Source organism: Brassica oleracea, chromosome C8 (assembly GCF_000695525.1).
Source record: "Brassica oleracea var. oleracea cultivar TO1000 chromosome C8, BOL, whole genome shotgun sequence".
NCBI lineage: Eukaryota > Viridiplantae > Streptophyta > Magnoliopsida > Brassicales > Brassicaceae > Brassica > Brassica oleracea.
In genome coordinates this window covers 38898795-38918544 of record NC_027755.1, presented here as the reverse complement: position 1 = coordinate 38918544, position 19750 = coordinate 38898795, and the positions used below count along the sequence as shown (strand labels likewise).

The following is a 19750-nucleotide window of genomic DNA, read 5'->3' as shown; positions in this document are numbered from 1 at the left end:
ATATAACATATAAAGGTTTCTTCATTTTTGTAATTTAAAGTCATTTTAAAAAATTCAAAATAGAACATATAAGAAAAAATTCTAATTTTTTTATTAGATGGTTAATGTGATTGTTTAAGTTTTTTTAATAATATAAATTTAAACAAAAATGAAGAAGGATGCAAAAATTGTTATCAAATCTTTATTATTCATAATCATTAATTTCCGTACATATATAAATCATATTAGGTAATTCCGTAGCTTTTATTTAAGGAAAGAATACACACTTCATATATTTTAGGTTAATATAATGTTCTCTAGTGTTATATAATTATGGAATAATGTGACAACATTAGATTAAGCTATATTTTATATTAGATGCTTTAGAATTCTTTGAAATAGAATTTAGAAGGCATTTAGAATGCCACCTAGGATTTGAGGTTTTTTTTAATTAATACAAAATTAAGGTTCTAATTTTTCAAATGCTTTTCAATTGATATATGTAAGACATTTTTTTGTCAACATTAATGTAAGACATTAATACTATAATTAATTATAATTGCATTTACATAAAGTTTAATTCTTATGTTAACAACATTTACAGATTTACTACCTTCTTTTTGTCGGGAGATATTCAAGTCCATGTACTTTAGTACTAGTTGAATATTAATGTTGATTTAAAACATTACTCCCTCCCTCCACCAGACCAACTGTAACAAAAAGCCAACCTGACCAACTGTTATTTTCGTTAAAAGCTGTCAAAAGCAAACCGAACTAAATCTTGTTGGGTTTGTTTCATTTCGATCGAAATCATTAAAAACCGGAAAATATCGGGGGGAAAATCGAATCAAACCGGCTTAACGAACCGAATGGTCAAAACATTCATCCATTTCAAAATCAAATCCTCAAAAAAAAACCCCAAAATCAAAATTCAAAAACCCCAAAACATTTTCTCTGCTTTCTCTAACCAATGATCCCATCACCGGTAGGAATCATCGCTTCGATGTAAGGGCTTTGCGAAATCGAGCCGTGACTTAGTCTCCCGCCACTTCGGCTTCCATGAGAATCCTTCGCGCCAGAATCCGGTATCATCACTCCTTCGGATCAGCCTCTTGTTTGAGATGTATGTAATGGGTAAAAGAAAGTATATGCATTGATTCATAAAAATGTTATCTTTTACCCTTAAAGAGATTCTGGGTTGGTTGGAGAATTATGTTCAGATTGGGATCTTGAAGAAGCATTCTTGGATCTATCAAAAGGAGGTCCCTTCCAAGAGAGTAGTACCCGTGTGAAGGATGAAGCTGACTTCCTTGGAGCAATGTTGCTTATGGGAAACACTGACGAGGATAGTTTCAATGGAATCCACAGACAAAGGAGTGAGACCTGGATTGTTTTCAAGGTTCGAAGCGAGCCTTAGGGAGACGGACAGGCTTGTGACTGAGGAGCTCGTTACTGGATACAAAGGGAGTGATGGTGTTTCAGCGAACCAACCGTCTTTAGCCAAAGTAGGCAGGGATTAATGGTCAGTTACATTGCTTTGAAGTAGACTCTCTAATTGATGATTTTATTACGGTCTGTTTAGTGATTGTACACTGGTACATATAACTTGGTTATAGATTGATTTATACTAGTTGGTCAAGTCCTGTATACATTACAGATTAATTAATGAGAATGAGATACTTTACTCTCATATATTTGAAATTCAGAAGTCAGTACAAGAGAGAAGCAAGTAAAATGGTCAGTGTTTATTACAGAAAAACCAGAGGATGAAGTGGTCTGGGGAGTGACCATTGAGGGAGTCGTCGATGGTTCAAGAAATCATATGATCGGTTTCAGGTGGAGTCACATCTCAAATTCAACATATGCCACATATCTCTTGTTTATCTAACAAACAGTGGCGGAAGAACCGTACCTCTCATGCTTCAGTCTCACTGGTCTCTGTGATCTTAACGCTAGTCTTTCAATGTACATTCACGGTTCTAACTAACACTGATTGCAACTTTTAGAGAAAACAGTTAGTGTCTGAAAAAAAATCTGATAGTGTCTGACGATAGTTTTTTTTTTTTTTTTTTTTTTGAAAAAGGGCTTTCAAATTAAACCCAAGAAAATACATGTATGAGTTTTCACTCATAAGTCTGATAAAGTTTGCAACAAATAAAAGGGTTTAAAGAGACCCTAGATAAAGATTCACATTTGAATCCTAGAAAGCAAGACAAAAGAAGACATTAACTAGTGGTTGTAGTTCCCTCGGCCTCGACGACCTTGTTTACCTCTTCCACTAACTCTTGTCCATCTCATATTTTGAACCTTTTATGTTGGTTTTATTGTCCTTCCTCCTCGAGTTATAGCATAACTAGAGGAGTCTCCAACCACATCAAAACCAGTACCTTTCCCATATGCAAGCGGAGTTTCCGGCTCCATATGGAATCGTTGATGATCAAGAGTGAGAGGAGAATGGGGATCAATTGGTTGCTCAGTTTCAGAAGCTTGATAGCCTTCCAAAATGACAGAATGTGATGGAATATCTTCCATAATACGTGACTGAGTTGGCGCAACTTCATCGGCTGCTAATAGAGGTAAAGTGTTATCAATCCGAGAGCAAGGGGTAGTGTGTACCTCATGCGAATGTGTGATCGGACTAGCAAATGCACCCTCAGACGGAAGGGTGGCCAATGACTTTTTTGAAATCTCAGGTGTTTGATGGGTAGTAGGTGAGCTTGAGCTTTGCAGCAGCTTGACAATGTCCACCATTGGAACCTCTTCATTTGTAACTTGAGGCTCCTTTGTAATAGGACCAGAATCATGTGGCTGAGGTGGTAATAAGCACCTTTTCTCTTTATGACCAAGTGCACCACACCTTTCACATGCACTAGGAATCCAAGAGTACTCAATTTCTACCAAGTAGATATTGTCTTGCTTGTCATCAAGTGCAATGAGCTTCGGGAACGGTTTATCCAACTCCACTTCAACTAGTATTTTAGCTTCTCCCATGTTTGTTGGATCTAAACGAGGTTTGTGAGTAAGCATTGGCTCTCCCAAACCCGATGCTATGTGGCTGGTGCCAAGTCTAGAAAAGCAAAAATCTGGAATATTTTTAAGAGTAACCCACACTGGCAAGGTCGAGATCTCAGGTGTTTTGAAAGATTCAACAGGATTCCAAGGAGCCACAAAAAGTAGACAATCATCAACATGCCACACACCCCGTTGAATAACCCATTTACGAGTATTTTGATGAAGAATATGGAATAAAAATGACGAGTTTTCTAACTTCAGACAGGTAATCCAGGGCTGGTGTTAGGAGCAACCAGGGGTCAAATCCGCAGTCTTTAAAAAGAAGATCCATTAACAATTAAGTAAAAAAGAAGGAGAATTCGGCCAAAAAAGTCCTCAACTTTGCACGAATTGCCAAAAAAAACATAAACTTTTGGGCTGACCAAAAAAACACCAAACTTTCATTGACTTTAAAATTAATTAACAATATTTTTGCTGACTTGCCAATTTAGCACGCCGTCAACAAATTTAACAGAAATATTTGACGTCGTTTATTGTTGGCGTTAAGTGAAACGACGTCGTTTTCGTTTTACATGATTTGAAATTAAAAATATGTAGACCCCTGGATTCGAACCCAGGTTGGTTGGTCAAATGTCAAGGTATTTTACAACTGGGCTACTGGTACTTTCAATGTATTTACTAACATGTTTACTTTTATTTGGTACATATTAAATATAAAAAATTCTCTAAAAACTTAATAAAATCTTTAAAATTCCAAAAAAAAATTTAAAAATAAAAAAGATTTTTATAAAATTAATTTAGAGCATAAAAATTTAAAAAAAAAATTTATTTTTCTTTTTTAAAAATAAAAACTCTTCCAAAATTTTCTAAAAACTTAAAAAGATCTTTAAAATTCCAAAAAATTGAGATTTTTATTTTTTAAAAAGAAAAATAAAATTTTATTTTAAATTTTAATTTCTAAATTAATTTTATAAAAATATTCTTTATTTTTTTAATTTTTTTTGGAATTTTAAAGATTTTATTAAGTTTTTAGAGAATTTTTTATATTTAATATGTACCAAATAAAAGTAAACATGTTAGTAAGTACATTGAAAGTGTCAGTAGCCCAGTGGTAAAATACCTTGCCATTTGACCGACCAACCAACCTGGGTTCGAATCTAGGAGTCTACATATTTTTAATTTCAAATCATGTAAAACGACGTCGTTTCATGTCATTTGAAAACGACGTCGTTTCACTAAACGCCGCATGCTAAATTGGCAAGTCAGCGAAAATATTGCTAATTAATTCTAAAGTCAATGAAAGTTTGGTGTTTTTTTGGTCAGCCCAAAAGTTCATGTTTCTTTTGGCAATTCGTGCAAAGTTGAGGTTTTCTTTGGCCGAATTCTCAAAAAAGAAGTAATATTTCTTTTCTATTTGCATAAACAAATTACTCTAGAAAAGTTTTAAACAATGGCTCCATTAAAATCGCACTAAGGCAAGTAGCTCTCCCACTTTAATATCTTCCTCCCACGCTGCATCAAAAGATAAGTCAAGATAGGTGGTTCATTCCACTCTCATTGCTAATTGATTGAATCCACCATAACACATTATTACTTCGTTGAAACAAACATCACCTCATCTTCTTTTTCTTATAGATGAAGCAAAACTCTATTTCAAAGCTTACTTTCTTGCATAACAAACAGCAAACCAAAACTCTGTTTCAAATAGTTATGATAGTTATACCAAATATACGTATTCTTCTTTTTGTACTTGCAACAGTCTCTTGCTTCTCGTTGAAGCTCTGTTTCGGCGAAGACAGAATCACCTTCTCAACTCCTATCAAAGACTCAGAGACACTTCTCAGCAAAAGTGGTGTATTCAGGTTCGGTTTCTTCTCTCCTGTAAACTCCACTGGTCTTTTACGTTATGTTGGGATCTGGTACGATAAGGTTCCAGTTCAAACCGTGGTTTGGGTTGCTAACAAGGACACTCCCATCAATAACACTTCCGGCGTTATTTCCATCTCGGACGACGGAAACCTCGTGGTTACCGATGGTCGAAACCGTCTTGTATGGTCGACCAACGTCACAGTAACAGTGGCTTCAAACGCCACTTGGGTTCAGCTAATGGATAATGGTAATCTTAGGCTACAAGACAACAGAAACAACGTTGAGACTCTCTGGGAGAGTTTCAAGCATCCTTACAACTCTTTCTTACCAAGAATGACTCTTGGAACCAGCACTAAAACCGGAGAGAATCTAAAGCTTACTTCATGGAGAAGCTATGTAGATCCTTCAACAGGGAGCTACACAGCTGGTCTTGCTTCTTTCACGTTTCCTGAGCTCATGTTTCCCGAGCTTCTGATATGGAACAAGAATGTCCCAATCTGGCGTAGCGGACCGTGGAACGGTCAGGTTTTCATCGGTTTACCTGATGTGGACTCTCTTCTGTTTCTTGACGGGTTTAATTTGATTAATGATAATCAAGGAACGTTCTCGATGTCGTTTGCTAATGATTCTTTCATGTACCACTTTAACTTGGATCCTGATGGAGCTATCTATCAGAGGGACTGGAGTGCTAGAGGTTGGAGGATTGGTGTGAGGTTTCCGTCGACGGGTTGTGATGCGTTTGGTAGATGCGGTCCTTACGGGATCTGCAACTCTAGAGAGGATCCAACTTGTAAATGCGTGAAAGGGTTTGTGCCGAGGAACAGCACAGAGTGGAATGCAAGGAATTGGAGTAACGGATGTGTGAGAAGAGTTTCATTGCAGTGCGAGAGGCAGAGGAATGTAAGTAATGGTGGAGGAGGGAAAGGAGATGGGTTTTTGAAACTGCAGAAGATGAAAGTGCCAATCATTGCGGAACAGTCTCTAGCTAATGTGCAAGCTTGTCCTAAGGTTTGTTCAGATAACTGTTCTTGCACTGCTTATGCTTATGATCGAGGAATCGGATGCATGCTTTGGAGTGGTGAATTGGTTGATATGCAATCTTTTTTGGGGAGTGGGATTGATCTTTATGTTCGAGTTGCGCATTCCGAACTAAGTGAGTAAAATAAAACTCTAATAGTCTCATTTGTTTTCTTCTTCTCCATTTGATTTGACTTTATTAAGTTATGATTTTTCACAAAATCTTGTAGAAACACATAGTAAGCTAGCAGTTATGATCACAGCACCTGTGTTAGGCGTTGTGTTTGTTGCTGCGTTCTGCGTTCTTTTAGCATGCCGGAGGTTCAAGAAGCGTCCAGGTTAGAGTTTTGTTTACTTGTTAATGATAGTTTCAGATTGTTTTTTAAATCTTAATTTATTTGTTTCATTAATCATTGCCTTTGCAGCACCAGAGAAAGATAGAAGTGCAGAGCTATTGTATAAAAGAATGGAAGAACTTACAAGTGGTAATGAGTCTGCTTCTAACCAAGTCAAGCTCAAAGATCTTCCTCTTTTTGAGTTTAAAGTGTTAGCTACATCAACCGATAGCTTCTCTCCCGGAAATAAGCTCGGGCAAGGCGGGTTTGGTCCTGTCTACAAGGTACAGCCATTAAACAAGAATCTGTTTTAAGTATTGATATGCGTATAATCTCTCGGTATAAGTGACCGGTAATATTTTCATCAGGGAATATTACCAGAGGGGCAAGAAATTGCTGTCAAGAGGCTCTCACGGGCGTCAGGACAAGGGCTAGAGGAACTTATGAACGAAGTGGTTGTGATTTCGAAGTTGCAGCATCGTAATCTGGTTAAGTTACTTGGCTGTTGCATTGAAGGTGAAGAAAGGTTGTTAGTATATGAGTACATGCCAAAGAAAAGCTTGGATGCCTATCTATTTGGTAAACTTATCTCCTCTGTTTCTTAGCTCTGTTTTTTACTTGAAGAAGAAGTTAATGCTTTTGCTAGCTTCTCTCAGACCCATTGAAGCAAAAGATTCTTGATTGGAGGACTCGGTTCAACATAATGGAAGGGATTTGCAGAGGCCTTTTGTACCTTCACAGAGATCTAAAAGCCAGCAACATTTTGTTAGATGACAATCTGAATCCAAAGATATCTGACTTCGGACTTGCAAGAGTTTTCCAAGTGAATGAAGATGAAGCTAACACAACAAGGGTTGTTGGAACTTAGTAAGTATCCATTCCCAACAACAATTGTTATTTTTACCTTAACAACTTGAATGAAACTTTTGTTATTGCAGCGGCTATATGTCACCGGAATATGCAATGGAAGGATTCTTTTCAGAAAAATCAGACGTTTTCAGCTTGGGAGTTATATTTCTAGAGATCATTAGTGGGAGAAAAAACTCTCACAAGGAAGACAACAATCTCAACCTTTTAGCTTATGTAAGTATACTAATCAATGTTTACAAACTTATGATCAAGCTTTGACACTTTAAATTTGGTATTTTTAAAGGCTTGGAAGCTATGGAATGACGGTGAGGCATCTTCTCTAGCCAATTCAATCGTCTTTGATGAGTGTTTTGAGAAAGAGATAACGAAATGTGTTCAGATTGGACTGTTATGTGTGCAAGAATTTGCAAACGATAGACCAAATGTTTCAACTGTGATTTGGATGCTAACTACCGAGAACACAAACCTCCCTGAGCCAAAACAGCCTGCGTTTATAGCAAGAAGAGGATTTTCAATCGCTGAATCTTCTGACCAGAGCAGTCAAAAGGTCTCTATCAACGATGTGAGCCTCACAGCTGTAACCGGACGTTAAGCCCAGACAGCTAATCCGTATGTTTATTAATACATATACATATATGTTTTAAGAACCTTCTATGTTTGCAAAGTTATTCTGTGTATGTTTAATGGTTAGAGTGAAACTAAACACTATATGAGAGAAGTAAAGTTATGATTCACTAATTACAGATTTGGTATTATTATCAAAATTATAACAACATAGGTAAAATTGATTAAGTTGTGTTGATAATTTCAATAGATTAATGTACAGAAACTAGACCTAGTCTTAGATGAATTTAACTAACCTGGATGAAGAAACAGAACCTGAAAGAATATGAGAAAACAAAAACGATCCATGTTCTTGAGTAGTATGAAAACTTGACATTATTATGGTTTGGTCTTTTTGGGTAACTTTACTATATGTATTGAGACAAACTTGGATACGGACAAGATGAGTTTTGACTTTCATGGATGTATTAATTACACAACAACCTTGACATTTGTATTTGGTGCCGTGGTTCAGTAATTACACCCAAGCAAAACCACAAAGAGAAGGACATTCATCTTTACTTTTTTGAAACTTCTTTTTTGACATAGTAGAACAATGGTAAAGCTGGTGTGAATACTAAAATATTTCAGGACTAAAATCTATAGTTAGTATGTCGGCATTGCAACTTGACAGAGTTCTGGCATTTTAACTTTACTTCAAATAATTCAACACAAATTCCCAAACATATTCTTCATAAGAATAATTAGGATGTGACTTCACGAAAAGACAGAGAAAATCAAGTACATCAAGGACATTCACAGCACATTATTATCATGTTCAGAGAGATGGATGTTAATTGATGACCTTCTTTGAAGACTTTTGTTGAAGTAAATACCCCTTTTCTTGGACCGCATGGTTCACTACATTATTATTTTTTTAGGACTCATGTTTCACATTTCTAAAATATTCTTATACAGACAAAGACAACTATATTAATATACCCTCTCTTTAGAGGAAGACCTTCCAAAGAGAACAAACAACAAAGCAAATCTTTGAACCACTAATAGTTATGGTGGTGGTTCTACTAAACGCACGTCGTCACATTGTTCTTCTGCTACTTGCAGCATTCTCTTGCTTCTCTGTAAGGCTCTGTTTTGGTGAAGACAGAATCACCTTCTCCACTCCGATCAAAGACTCAGACACACTTCTCAGCAAAAGTGGTATTTTCAGGTTCGGTTTCTTCACTCCTGTACACTCCACTGCTCATTTACGTTATGTTGGGATCTGGTACGACAAGGTTCCAGTTCAAACTGTTGTTTGGGTTGCTAACAAAGACACCCCTATCAACAACACTTCTGGTGTTGTTTCAATCTCTGAAGACGGAAATCTTGTGGTTAAGGATGGTCTAAACCGCCGCCATGTTTGGTCGACGAACGTCACAGTAACCGTGGATCCAAATGCTACATGGCTTCAGCTAATGGACGATGGGAATCTTAGGTTACAAGACAGCAGAGATATTGTGTGGGAGAGTTTCAAGCATAACTATAATACTTTGTTGCCAAGAATGAATCTCATGACCAACCTCAAAACCGGAGAGAATCTAGGACTTACTTCTTGGAAAAGCTATGTAGATCCTTCAACAGGGAACTACACAGTTAGTCTTGTTCCATTCCCGTTTCCTGAGCTTCTAATCAAGAACAACAATGTTACAAAGTGGCGTAGCGGTCCCTGGAACGGTCAGGTTTTCATCGGTTTACCGGATATGGATACCCTTCTGAACATTGATGGGCTTAACCTTAACAATGATAACCAAGGAATGGTTTCATTGACCTATGCAAATGATTCTTTCATGTATCACATTACCTTGGATCCTAATGGAGCTATCTATCAGAGAGATTGGAGAACTTCTATGAATGATTGGAGAGTCGGTGTTAGGTTTCCATCCACAGACTGTGATTCATACAGTAGATGTGGTCCATATGGGAGCTGCAATCCCGGGGAAGATCCACAATGTAAATGTGTAAAAGGGTTTGTACTGAGGAATAACACAGAGTGGAGTGGAGGGAATTGGATTCATGGATGTGTGAGAAGAGCTCCATTACGGTGCCAAAGACTTAGGAATAGTGGTGGTGGAGGAAAAGAAGATGGGTTTTTGAAACTGGAGAAGATGAAAGTACCAGTTAATGTGGAACCATATCTAGCTGATGAGGAAGCTTGTCCTAAGGTTTGTTTAGATAACTGTTCTTGCACAGCTTATGCATATGATCAAGGAATAGGATGCATGCTTTGGAGTGGTGATTTGGTTGATATGCAATCGTTCTTGGGAAGTGGCATTGATCTTTATATTCGTCTCGCTCATTCTGAACTCAGTGAGTAAAATTCTCTACTAAGTCTCACTTGTTTTGCTCCTCATTGACTTATATTTTTCACCTAAATTTTTGTAGAGACACATAGCAAGCGAATACTTATGATCACAGCACCTGTACTAGGCGTTGTGCTTGTTGCTGCAGTCTTTGTTCTCTTAGCATGCAGGAAATTCAAAAAGCGTCCAGGTTTGAGTTTTTTACTCATTTGAAGATTGCGTCAGAATGTTTCTTTTACCAAAACTTGTTTGCTTTGTCCATCATTGCCTTAGCAGGACCACAAAAAGATAGAAGCGCAGAGATATTGTTAAAGAGAATGGAAGCACTTACAAGTGGTAATGAGCCTACTTCTAACCAAGCAAATCTCAAGGATCTTCCTCTCTTTGAGTTTCAAGTGTTGGCTACAGCAACCGATAACTTCTCTCTCGAAAACAAGCTCGGGCAAGGCGGTTTTGGTCCTGTTTACAAGGTAAATGCATTCATGAAGAATCCATCATCAGGGCAAGAAATTGACTGGTAATCTTTTTTTTTGCAGGGAGTATTATCAGAAGGGCAAGAAATTGCAGTGAAGAGGCTCTCAAGGGCATCAGGACAAGGACTGGAGGAACTTTTGAATGAGGTGGTGGTGATTTCAAAGTTACAACATCGGAATCTAGTGAAGTTACTTGGTTGTTGCATTGAAGGTGAAGAAAGGTTGTTAATATATGAATACATGCCAAAGAAAAGCTTGGATGCATATCTATTTGGTACACTTATCTCCTCTGTTTCTTAGCTCTGTTTTTTTACTTGAAGAGAAAGCTAATGCTTTTGCTGGCTTCTCTCAGACCCATTGAAGCAAAAGATCCTTGATTGGAAGACTCGGTTCAACATATTGGAAGGGATTTGCAGAGGTCTATTGTACCTTCACAGAGATTCAAGACTAAAGATCATACATAGAGATCTAAAAGCTAGTAACATTTTGTTAGATGACAATCACAATCCAAAGATATCTGATTTTGGACTTGCAAGGGTTTTTCGAGCAAATGAAGATGAAGCTAACACGAGAAGGGTTGTTGGAACATAGTAAGTAAACATACACATCAACATTGTGATATTTAGTTTTATGATAACCATTGTGAATAAAATTTGTATTTTTGCAGTGGATATATGTCACCAGAATATGCAATGGAAGGTTTGTTTTCAGAAAAATCAGACGTTTTCAGCTTGGGTGTTATATTTCTAGAGATCATAAGTGGGAGAAGAAACTCACACAAGGAAGACAATGATCTAAACCTTTTAGCTTATGTAAGTGTATTAATCAGTGTTTTAGTAACTTATGATTAAGCTTTTGAAACTTATGTAAGGTTGGTCTCTTTCCAAAGGCGTGGAAGCTATGGAATGACGGTGAGGCTGCTTCTCTAGCGGATCCGATCGTCTTTGATGAGTGTTTTGAGAAAGAGATTACAAAATGTGTTCAGATTGGTTTGTTATGTGTGCAAGAAGTTGCAAACGATAGACCAAATGTTTCAACCGTGATTTGGATGCTAACTACTGAGAACATGAACCTCCCTGACCCGAAGCATCCTGCATTTATAGCAAGAAGAGGAGTTTCTGAGGCTGAATCTTCTGACCAGAGTCATCAGAATGTCTCTATCAATGATGTGAGCCTCACAGCTATGACAGGACGTTAAGCTCACAAGACCAATCTTGTATGTTTATTTAATATAAATACGTTTTGAGAAACTCCAATGTTTGCAAATTTTGTTATCCTGCACATGTTTAATTGTTGGATTAAAGAATAAGAGATGTATTTCGGAGAAGTTATGTTCAGATTCACTAATTACAGATTTGGTATTATTTACCTCCGTTAAAAACAACTTAAGTGAAAGTGAGCTGTGTTGTTTATTTTTCGATAGATCCTAGTACTTGACCTACTCTGAGATGCATAAACTAACCTGAATGAAGAAACTGATTCTGAAGAAAATCATATAAAAAAAACCTGACACATGCTCTTGAGAAGCCACAGTAGGTTCTGTCTTGAGTCTCTTGACAGAGAAAATTATTATCATTTTCTGTTTTGGGTTGCTTTGCTATATTTATTGGGTCACTTCTGCAAACAAACAAGTTGATAAGCTCTGAAGGAAAACAATGGTGAGGAAGAGAGGAACTGGGGGGACAGAGCAAGGGAAGAAAGAGAAGCTGACGTAGATCAGTTAGTTACAAGTTAGTTAAGCCGTTGGGTCGTTACAATGAGGTTGTTAGACCGTTGTGATTGTAACTCTACTATAAATACTTGGGCTAAAAAGAATAAGGGTGGTCTTTTACACATTTTGTAATTGCGGAGTTATTCTCTAGTCTGAGGCTCACATACAGTATACGGTAGTGGGGAGTGTATGTAATACATACGTTTTCACAGAAATATACACTTCGTAAGTCATATTAAAGTCTACTCAAGAGATGAAAGTCGTCTAACGCAATTAGTCCTCTTGCTTTCAAATCTTATTCTTGTTTCCACCAACTCCACCACTGACCATCTTCAAAGTCTTCTTACTTTATTTAATTGACCTCTCTTTGGATTCTCTTTAAGATGAAAATCTTCCAAAGAGAAACAACAAAGAAAATTTGGAACCATTCTGTTTCAAATAGTACCTATGGTGATTCTACTCAACAGACGTTGTTTTCTTGTTCTTATTCTACTCACAGCATTCTCTTGCTTCTCTGTAAGGTTCTGTTTCGGCCAGGACAGGATCACGCTCTCAACTCCAATCAAAGACTCAGAGACACTTCTCTGCAGCAACGGTATGTTCAGGTTCGGTTTCTTCACTCCTTTAAACTCCACTACTCGGTTACGTTACGTTGGGATCTGGTACGATAAGGTTCCAGTTCAAACGGTTGTTTGGGTTGCTAACAAGGACGCCCCAATCAACGACACTTCCGGTGTTGTTTCAATCTCTGAAGACGGAAACCTCGTGGTTACTGATGGTCGAAGCCGCCTTCTATGGTCGACAAACATCACAGTACCACCAGTGGCTACAAATGCTACATGGGTTCAGCTAATGGATACAGGGAATCTTAGGTTACAAGACAACGGTGAGATCCTGTGGGAGAGTTTCAAGCATCCTTATAATTCTTTCTTGCCAGTAATGACTTTTGGGATCAACAATAGGACCGGAGAGAATCTAAACCTTACTTCTTGGAGAAGCTACACAGATCCTTCAACAGGGAACTATACAGCTGGTATTTCCCTTTTACCGTTTCCTCAGATTATAATCTGGAAGAGAAATGTCACAATCTGGCGTAGCGGACCTTGGAACGGTCAGATTTTCATCGGTTTACCGGATTCGATATCTCTCCTGTTTCTTGATGGGTTCAACGTTTCCAATGATAACCAAGGAACGTTTTTAATCTCATATGCTACTGACTCTTTCATGCATCACTTTAACTTGGATCCTGACGGAGCTCTCTACATGAGAAGCTGGAACACTTCCACGAGAGCTTGGACGGTCGACGCCATTATTCCATCAACAACTTGTGATGCGTACAATAGATGTGGTCCGTTCGCGAGCTGCGGTTTACAGGAAGTTCCGCCTTGTAAATGCGTGAAAGGGTATGTGCCGAGGAATAGCACAGAGTGGAACCGAGGGATCTTCACTAGTGAATGTGTGAGAAGAGTTCCATTGAAGTGCAATGTAAGTACTGGTGGTGGAGGAAAAGGAGATGGTTTTTATAAAATGCAGAAGATGAAATTACCAGCAAATGTCGAGAAGTCTGTAGCTAATGAGAAGGATTGTCCTAAAGTTTGTTTAGATAACTGTTCTTGCACTGCTTATGCTTATGATCGAGGAATCGGGTGCTTGCTTTGGAGTGGTGATTTGGTAGATATGCAATCACTTTTAGGAAGTGGTATTGATCTCTATATTCGGGTTTCGCATTCTGAATTCAGTAAGTAAAATAAACTCTAATGGTCTCATTTTTTTTCTTCTTCTCCATTAAGATTACTTCATTAAAATTATGATTTCTCATTGTAGAAACACATAGTAAGCGAACAGTAGTGATCACAGCATCCGTGCTAGGCGTTGTGTTTGTTGCTGCGGTCTGTGTTCTATTGGCATGCAGGAAATTCAAAAAGCGTCCAGGTTAGAGTTTTGTTTACTCCTTGATGATAGTTTTAAACTGTTTGCTTCATTGATCATTTGCCTTTGCAGCAGCAGAGGGAGATAGAAGTGCAGAGCTATTGTTTCAAAGAATGGAAGAACTTACAAGTGGTAACGAGTCTGCTTCTAACCAAGTCAAGCTCAAAGATCTTCCTCTTTTTGAGTTTGAAGTGTTGGCTACATCAACCGATAACTTCTCTCTCAGAAACAAGCTTGGACAAGGCGGATTTGGTCCTGTTTACAAGGTAAAATGCACTAAACAAGAATCCTTATGATAATCTCATAAAAGGTTAAGTGACTGGTAATCTTTTCTTCAGGGAGTATTATCAGAAGGGAAAGAAATTGCAGTGAAGAGGCTCTCAAGGGCATCAGGGCAAGGACTTGAGGAACTTTTGAATGAAGTGGTTGTGATTTCAAAGTTGCAACATAGGAATCTAGTGAAGTTACTTGGATGTTGCATTGAAGGTGAAGAAAGGTTGTTAGTATATGAATACATGTCAAAGAAAAGCTTGGATGCCTATCTATTTGGTAAACTTATATCCTCTCTTTCTTAACTCTGTTTTTCCTTGAAGAGAATTCTAATGCTTTTGCTAGCTTCTCTCAGACCCATTGAAGCAAAATATTCTTGATTGGAAGACTCGGTTCAACATAATGGAAGGCATTTGCAGAGGTCTTTTGTACCTTCACAGAGATTCAAGACTAAAGATCATACACAGAGATCTAAAAGCCAGCAACATTTTGTTAGATGAGAATTTGAATCCAAAGATATCTGATTTCGGACTTGCAAGAGTTTTCCAAGTGAATGAAGATGAAGCTAACACAAGAAGGGTTGTTGGAACTTAGTAAGTATCCATTCCCTACAAGAATTGTCAGTTTTATCATAACAACTTGAATGAAACTTTTGTTTTTTTTTGCAGCGGGTATATGTCACCGGAATATGCAATGGAAGGATTCTTTTCAGAAAAATCAGATGTTTTCAGCTTGGGAGTTATATTTCTAGAGATCATAAGTGGGAAAAAAAACTCCCACAAGGAAGACAACAATCTAAACCTTTTAGCTTATGTAAGTTTACCAATCAGTGTGTAGTACATAACTTATGCTTAAGCTTTGAAACTTTTGAAAATTTGATCTTTTTAAAGGCGTGGAAGCTATGGAATGATGGCGAGACTGCTTCTCTAGCAGATCCAACCATCTTTGATGAGTGTTTTGAGAAAGAGATTACAAAGTGTGTTCAGATTGGTTTGTTGTGTGTGCAAGAAGTTGCAAGCGATAGACCAAATGTGTCAACCATGATTTGGATGCTAACTACCGAGAACACTAACCTTCCTAAGCCGAAGCAGCCTGCATTTATAGCAACAAGAAGAGTTTTTGAGGCTGAATCTTCTGGCCAGAGCAGTCAAAAGGTCTCCATCAACGATGTGAGCCTCACAACTGTTACCGGACGTTGAGCTCACACAAGCCATTCTGTATGTTTATTTAATATATATATGAACTCCTATGTTCCCAAAAATTTTGTTATCTTACGCATGTTTAATTGTTAGATTAAAGAATAAGAGATCTATTTCAGAGAAGTTATGTTCAAATTCACTAATTACAGATTTGGTATTATTTATCTCAGTTAAAAACACTTTATCTGAAAGTGAGCTGTGTTGATTATTTCAATAGATTCTAGTACTGGACCTACTCTGAGATGCATTAACTAACCTGGATGAAGAAACTGAATTTGAGTAAAAGCAGAAAAACAAAACCGACACATGTTTTTGTCTTAACAGAGTGAACTAGAACATCATCACCGTTTTCTGTTTTGGGTTGCTTTGCGATATTTGATAAGATCACTTCTGCAGGTAAACAAGTCTACTCAAGAGATGAAAATACAAGTCTACTAACGTAAGTAGTCCTATGATGTCTTCGTCACACTTCAAATCTTGTCTGCACCAAAAGAAAAGTCAGCTAATACTCCACCACAGACTTCTTATAGAGACTACTTTATTAATCGACCTTTCTCTGGATTATCTTAGATGCAAATCTTCCTAAGAGAAACAACAAAAGCAAATTTGGAACCATTCTGTTTCAAATAGTTATGGTGATTCTACTCAACAGACGTAGTTTTCTTGTTCTTCTTCTACTTGCAACATTCTCTTGCTTCTCTTTGAAGCTCTGTTTCGGCGAGGACAGAATCACGTTCTCAACTCCGATCAAAGACTCAGAGACACTTCTCTGCAGCAACGGTATGTTCAGGTTCGGTTTCTTCACTCCTGTAAACTCCACTGGTCATTTACGTTATGTTGGGATCTGGTACGATAAGGTTCCAGTTCAAACTGTTGTTTGGGTTGCTAACAAAGACACCCCCATCAACGACACTTCCGGTGTTGTTTCAATCTCTCAAGACGGAAATCTTGTGGTTACCGATGGTCGAGACCGCATAGCATGGTCGACCAACGTCACAGTACCAGTGGCTCCAAATCCTACATGGGTTCAGCTAATGGACAATGGTAATCTTGTGTTACAAGAAAACAGAAACAACGGTGAGACTCTTTGGGAGAGTTTCAAGCATCCTTATAACTCTTTCTTGCCAAGAATGACTCTTGGAACCAACAACAGAACCGGAGAGAATCTAAAGCTTACCTCATGGAGAAGCTATGCAGATCCTTCAACAGGGAATTATACAGCTGGTATTTCCCTTTTCCCGTTTCCTGAGCTTATGATCTGGAAGAGCGATGTCCCAATCTGGCGTAGCGGACCTTGGAACGGTCAGATTTTCGTTGGCGTGCCCGCTTCAGTGTCTCTTTTATTTTTTGATGGATTAAACGTTTCCAATGATAATGAAGGAACATTTACAGTGTCATATGCCACTGATTCTTTCATGCATCACTTTAACTTGGATCCTGATGGAGTTCTATATATAAGAAGTTGGAGTACTTCTACCGGAGCTTGGGAGACCGGTAACCACTATTCCAACGACACCTTGTGATGAATACGGTAGATGTGGTCCATTCGCGAGCTGCAGTTTAAAGGAAGTTCCGACATGTAATTGCATTAAAGGGTTTGTGCCGAGAAATAACACAGATAGGAATGAGAGAAATGGAGGGAGCGGGAGTAGTGAATGTGTGAGAAGAGTTCCATTGAAGTGCAATGAAAGTAATGGTGTTGGTGGTGGTGGAGGAGGAAAAAGAGACGGGTTTTCAAAAATGCAGAAGATGAAAGTACCAGCAAATGCGGAAAAGGCTCTAGCTACTGAGAAGGATTGTCCTAAAGTCTGTTTAGATAACTGTTCTTGCACTGCTTATGCTTATGATCGGGGAATAGGATGCATGCTTTGGAGTGGTGACTTGGTTGATATGCAATTATTCTTGGCAAGTGGTATCGATCTTCATATTCGAGTTGCGCATTCTGAACGCGGTGAGTAAAATAAACTCCAATAGCCTCGCTTGCTTTATTCTTCTCCAATTAATTTGACTTCATTGACATGTTATTTTTCAACAGATATTGTTGAAACACATAATAAGCGAGCAATTATGATCACAGCAACAGTGCTAGGCGTTGCGTTTGGTGCTCTGGTCTGCGTTCTTTTGGCATGCCGTAAATTCAAAAAGCGTCCAGGTTAGAGTTTTTGTTTTTTACTCGTTGATGATAGTTTCAAATTGTTTCTTTAATCATAATTTGCCATCTTTGCCTTAACAGCACCAGAGAAAGATACAAGTGCAGAGCTATTGTTTAGAAGAATGGAAGAACTTACAAGCGATAACCAGTCTGCTTCTAACCAAGTCAAGCTCAAAGAGCTTCCTCTTTTTGAGTTTAAAGTGTTGGCTACAGCAACTGATAACTTCTCTCCCGGAAACAAGCTCGGGCAAGGCGGATTTGGTCCTGTTTACAAGGTAAAGACATTAAACAAGAATCCTTCTGATAATCTCAGATACTCAGACTAATGAAGTGACTGGTAATCATTTTGTTTAGGGTGAGTTACCAGAAGGGCAAGAAATTGCAGTGAAGAGGCTCTCAAGGGCATCAGGACAAGGACTTGAGGAACTTTTGAATGAGGTTGTGGTGATTTCGAAGTTGCAACATAGGAATCTAGTGAAGTTACTTGGCTGTTGCATTGAAGGTGAAGAAAGGTTGTTAGTATATGAGTACATGCCAAAGAAAAGCTTGGATGCCTTTCTATTTGGTAAACTTATATCCTCTCTTTCTTAACTCTGTTTTTACTTGAAGAGAAAACTAATGATTTTGCTAGCTTCTCTCAGACCCATTGAAGCAAAAGATTCTTGATTGGAGGACTCGATTCAACATAATGGAAGGGATTTGCAGAGGTCTTTTGTACCTACACAGAGATTCAAGACTAAAGATCATACACAGAGATCTAAAAGCCAGCAACATTCTGTTAGATGATAATCTGAATCCAAAGATATCTGATTTCGGACTTGCAAGAGTTTTCCAAGTGAATGAAGATGAAGCTAACACAAGAAGGGTTGTTGGAACTTAGTAAGTATCCATTCCCAACAACAATTGTTATTTTTACCTTAACAACTTGAATGAAAATTTTGTTTTTTATGCAGCGGGTATATGTCACCGGAATATGCAATGGAAGGTTTCTTTTCAGAAAAATCAGATGTTTTCAGCTTGGGGGTGTTATTTCTAGAGATCATAAGTGGGAGAAAAAACTCCCACAAGGAAGACAACAATCTCAACCTTTTAGCTTATGTAAGTTTACCAGTCGGTGTTTAGTAACTTATGCTTAAGCCTTGAAACGTATGTAAATTTGATCTTTTTAAAGGCGTGGAAGCTATGGAATGATGGCGAGACTGCTTCTCTAGCAGATCCAACCATCTTTGATGAGTGTTTTGAGAAAGAGATTACAAAGTGTGTTCAGATTGGTTTGTTGTGTGTGCAAGAAGTTGCAAGCGATAGACCAAATGTGTCAACCATGATTTGGATGCTAACTACCGAGAACACTAACCTTCCTGAGCCGAAGCAGCCTGCATTTATAGCAAGAAGAAGAGTTTTTGAGGATGAATCTTCTGACCAGAGCAGTCAAAAGGTTTCTATCAACGATGTGAGTCTCACAGCTGTAACCGGACGTTAAGCTCACATAAGCCATTCTGTATGTTTATTTAATATATATATGAACTCCTATGTTCCCAAATTTTTGTTATCTTGCGCATGTTTAATTGTTAGATTAAATAATAAAAGATGTATTTCAGAGAAGTTATGTTCAGATTCACTAATTACAGATTTGGTATTATTTACCTCAGTTAAAAAACACTTTATCTGAAAGGGAGCTGTGTCGATTATTTCAATAGATTCTAGTACTGGACCTACTCTGAGATGCATTAACGAACCTCGATGAAGAAACTGAATCTGAATAAAAGCAGCAAAACAAAACCAACACATGTTCTTGAGAAGCCAGAGTAGGTTCTGCCTTGACAGAGAGAATTAGAACATTATTATCGTTTTTTTTCTAGTTTTGGGTTGGTTTGCTATATTGATTATGATGTTACTTCTGCAAGTAAACAATTTTACTCAAGAGATGAAAAATACAAGTCGGCTAACGTGAGTAGTCCTGTGACTCCTGTCGCTTTCTTTGTCACATTTCAAATCTTGTCTGCACCAAAAACTTCTTCAAAGTCTTCT

The 19750-nt window shown here is 37.9% G+C and overlaps 4 protein-coding genes and 1 pseudogene across 5 annotated transcripts; 4 read left to right on the top strand and 1 right to left on the bottom strand.

Moving 5' to 3' along the window:
* Nucleotides 1-2289: 2289 nt before the first annotated feature.
* Nucleotides 2290-2970, bottom strand: LOC106309362. Its single transcript, XM_013746392.1, has one exon. The coding sequence runs from the start codon at nucleotides 2968-2970 to the stop codon at nucleotides 2290-2292; it is 681 nt and encodes a 226-aa protein (XP_013601846.1).
* A 1572-nt stretch (nucleotides 2971-4542) lies between these two features.
* LOC106309447 (G-type lectin S-receptor-like serine/threonine-protein kinase At1g11330) lies at nucleotides 4543-7818 on the top strand. The gene is made up of 7 exons (XM_013746471.1): nucleotides 4543-6013; nucleotides 6108-6215; nucleotides 6303-6496; nucleotides 6581-6791; nucleotides 6869-7079; nucleotides 7151-7295; nucleotides 7366-7818. Exons 1-7 carry the CDS (start codon nucleotides 4627-4629, stop codon nucleotides 7672-7674), a joined length of 2565 nt encoding a protein of 854 aa, XP_013601925.1. The 5' UTR covers nucleotides 4543-4626; the 3' UTR covers nucleotides 7675-7818.
* A 744-nt stretch (nucleotides 7819-8562) lies between these two features.
* Nucleotides 8563-11780, top strand: LOC106309444 (G-type lectin S-receptor-like serine/threonine-protein kinase At1g11330). The gene is made up of 7 exons (XM_013746466.1): nucleotides 8563-9995; nucleotides 10071-10178; nucleotides 10265-10458; nucleotides 10525-10735; nucleotides 10814-11051; nucleotides 11129-11273; nucleotides 11351-11780. Exons 1-7 carry the CDS (start codon nucleotides 8696-8698, stop codon nucleotides 11657-11659), a joined length of 2505 nt encoding a protein of 834 aa, XP_013601920.1. The 5' UTR covers nucleotides 8563-8695; the 3' UTR covers nucleotides 11660-11780.
* A 797-nt stretch (nucleotides 11781-12577) lies between these two features.
* On the top strand, nucleotides 12578-15642 carry LOC106309445 (G-type lectin S-receptor-like serine/threonine-protein kinase At1g11330). Of its 2 annotated transcripts, none has more exons than XM_013746468.1 (7): nucleotides 12578-13910; nucleotides 13997-14104; nucleotides 14177-14367; nucleotides 14440-14650; nucleotides 14727-14964; nucleotides 15040-15184; nucleotides 15262-15642. In XM_013746468.1, exons 1-7 carry the CDS (start codon nucleotides 12620-12622, stop codon nucleotides 15568-15570), a joined length of 2493 nt encoding a protein of 830 aa, XP_013601922.1. In that variant the 5' UTR covers nucleotides 12578-12619; the 3' UTR covers nucleotides 15571-15642. The 2 variants fall into 2 exon arrangements, with proteins under 2 accessions (XP_013601922.1, XP_013601921.1); XM_013746467.1 differs by having other exon boundaries at nucleotides 12590-13910; nucleotides 14180-14367.
* A 522-nt stretch (nucleotides 15643-16164) lies between these two features.
* Nucleotides 16165-19207, top strand: LOC106309442 (annotated as a pseudogene).
* The last annotated feature ends 543 nt before the right edge of the window (nucleotides 19208-19750 follow it).

Bases quoted from the DNA above. Each gene is read 5' to 3' on its own strand.
- LOC106309362 (XM_013746392.1), bottom strand. From the start codon at position 2,970: ATGGGAGAAGCTAAAATACTAGTTGAAGTGGAGTTGGATAAACCGTTC.
- LOC106309447 (XM_013746471.1), top strand. From the start codon at position 4,627: ATGAAGCAAAACTCTATTTCAAAGCTTACTTTCTTGCATAACAAACAG. The intron at 6,014-6,107 runs GTGAGTAAAATA...AAAATCTTGTAG, and splicing joins AGTTGCGCATTCCGAACTAA to AAACACATAGTAAGCTAGCA. The intron at 6,216-6,302 runs GTTAGAGTTTTG...TTGCCTTTGCAG, and splicing joins GAGGTTCAAGAAGCGTCCAG to CACCAGAGAAAGATAGAAGT.
- LOC106309444 (XM_013746466.1), top strand. From the start codon at position 8,696: ATGGTGGTGGTTCTACTAAACGCACGTCGTCACATTGTTCTTCTGCTA. The intron at 9,996-10,070 runs GTGAGTAAAATT...AAATTTTTGTAG, and splicing joins TCTCGCTCATTCTGAACTCA to AGACACATAGCAAGCGAATA. The intron at 10,459-10,524 runs GTAAATGCATTC...TTTTTTTTGCAG, and splicing joins GTTTTGGTCCTGTTTACAAG to GGAGTATTATCAGAAGGGCA.
- LOC106309445 (XM_013746468.1), top strand. From the start codon at position 12,620: ATGGTGATTCTACTCAACAGACGTTGTTTTCTTGTTCTTATTCTACTC. The intron at 14,651-14,726 runs GTAAACTTATAT...AGCTTCTCTCAG, and splicing joins CTTGGATGCCTATCTATTTG to ACCCATTGAAGCAAAATATT. The intron at 15,185-15,261 runs GTAAGTTTACCA...ATCTTTTTAAAG, and splicing joins ATCTAAACCTTTTAGCTTAT to GCGTGGAAGCTATGGAATGA.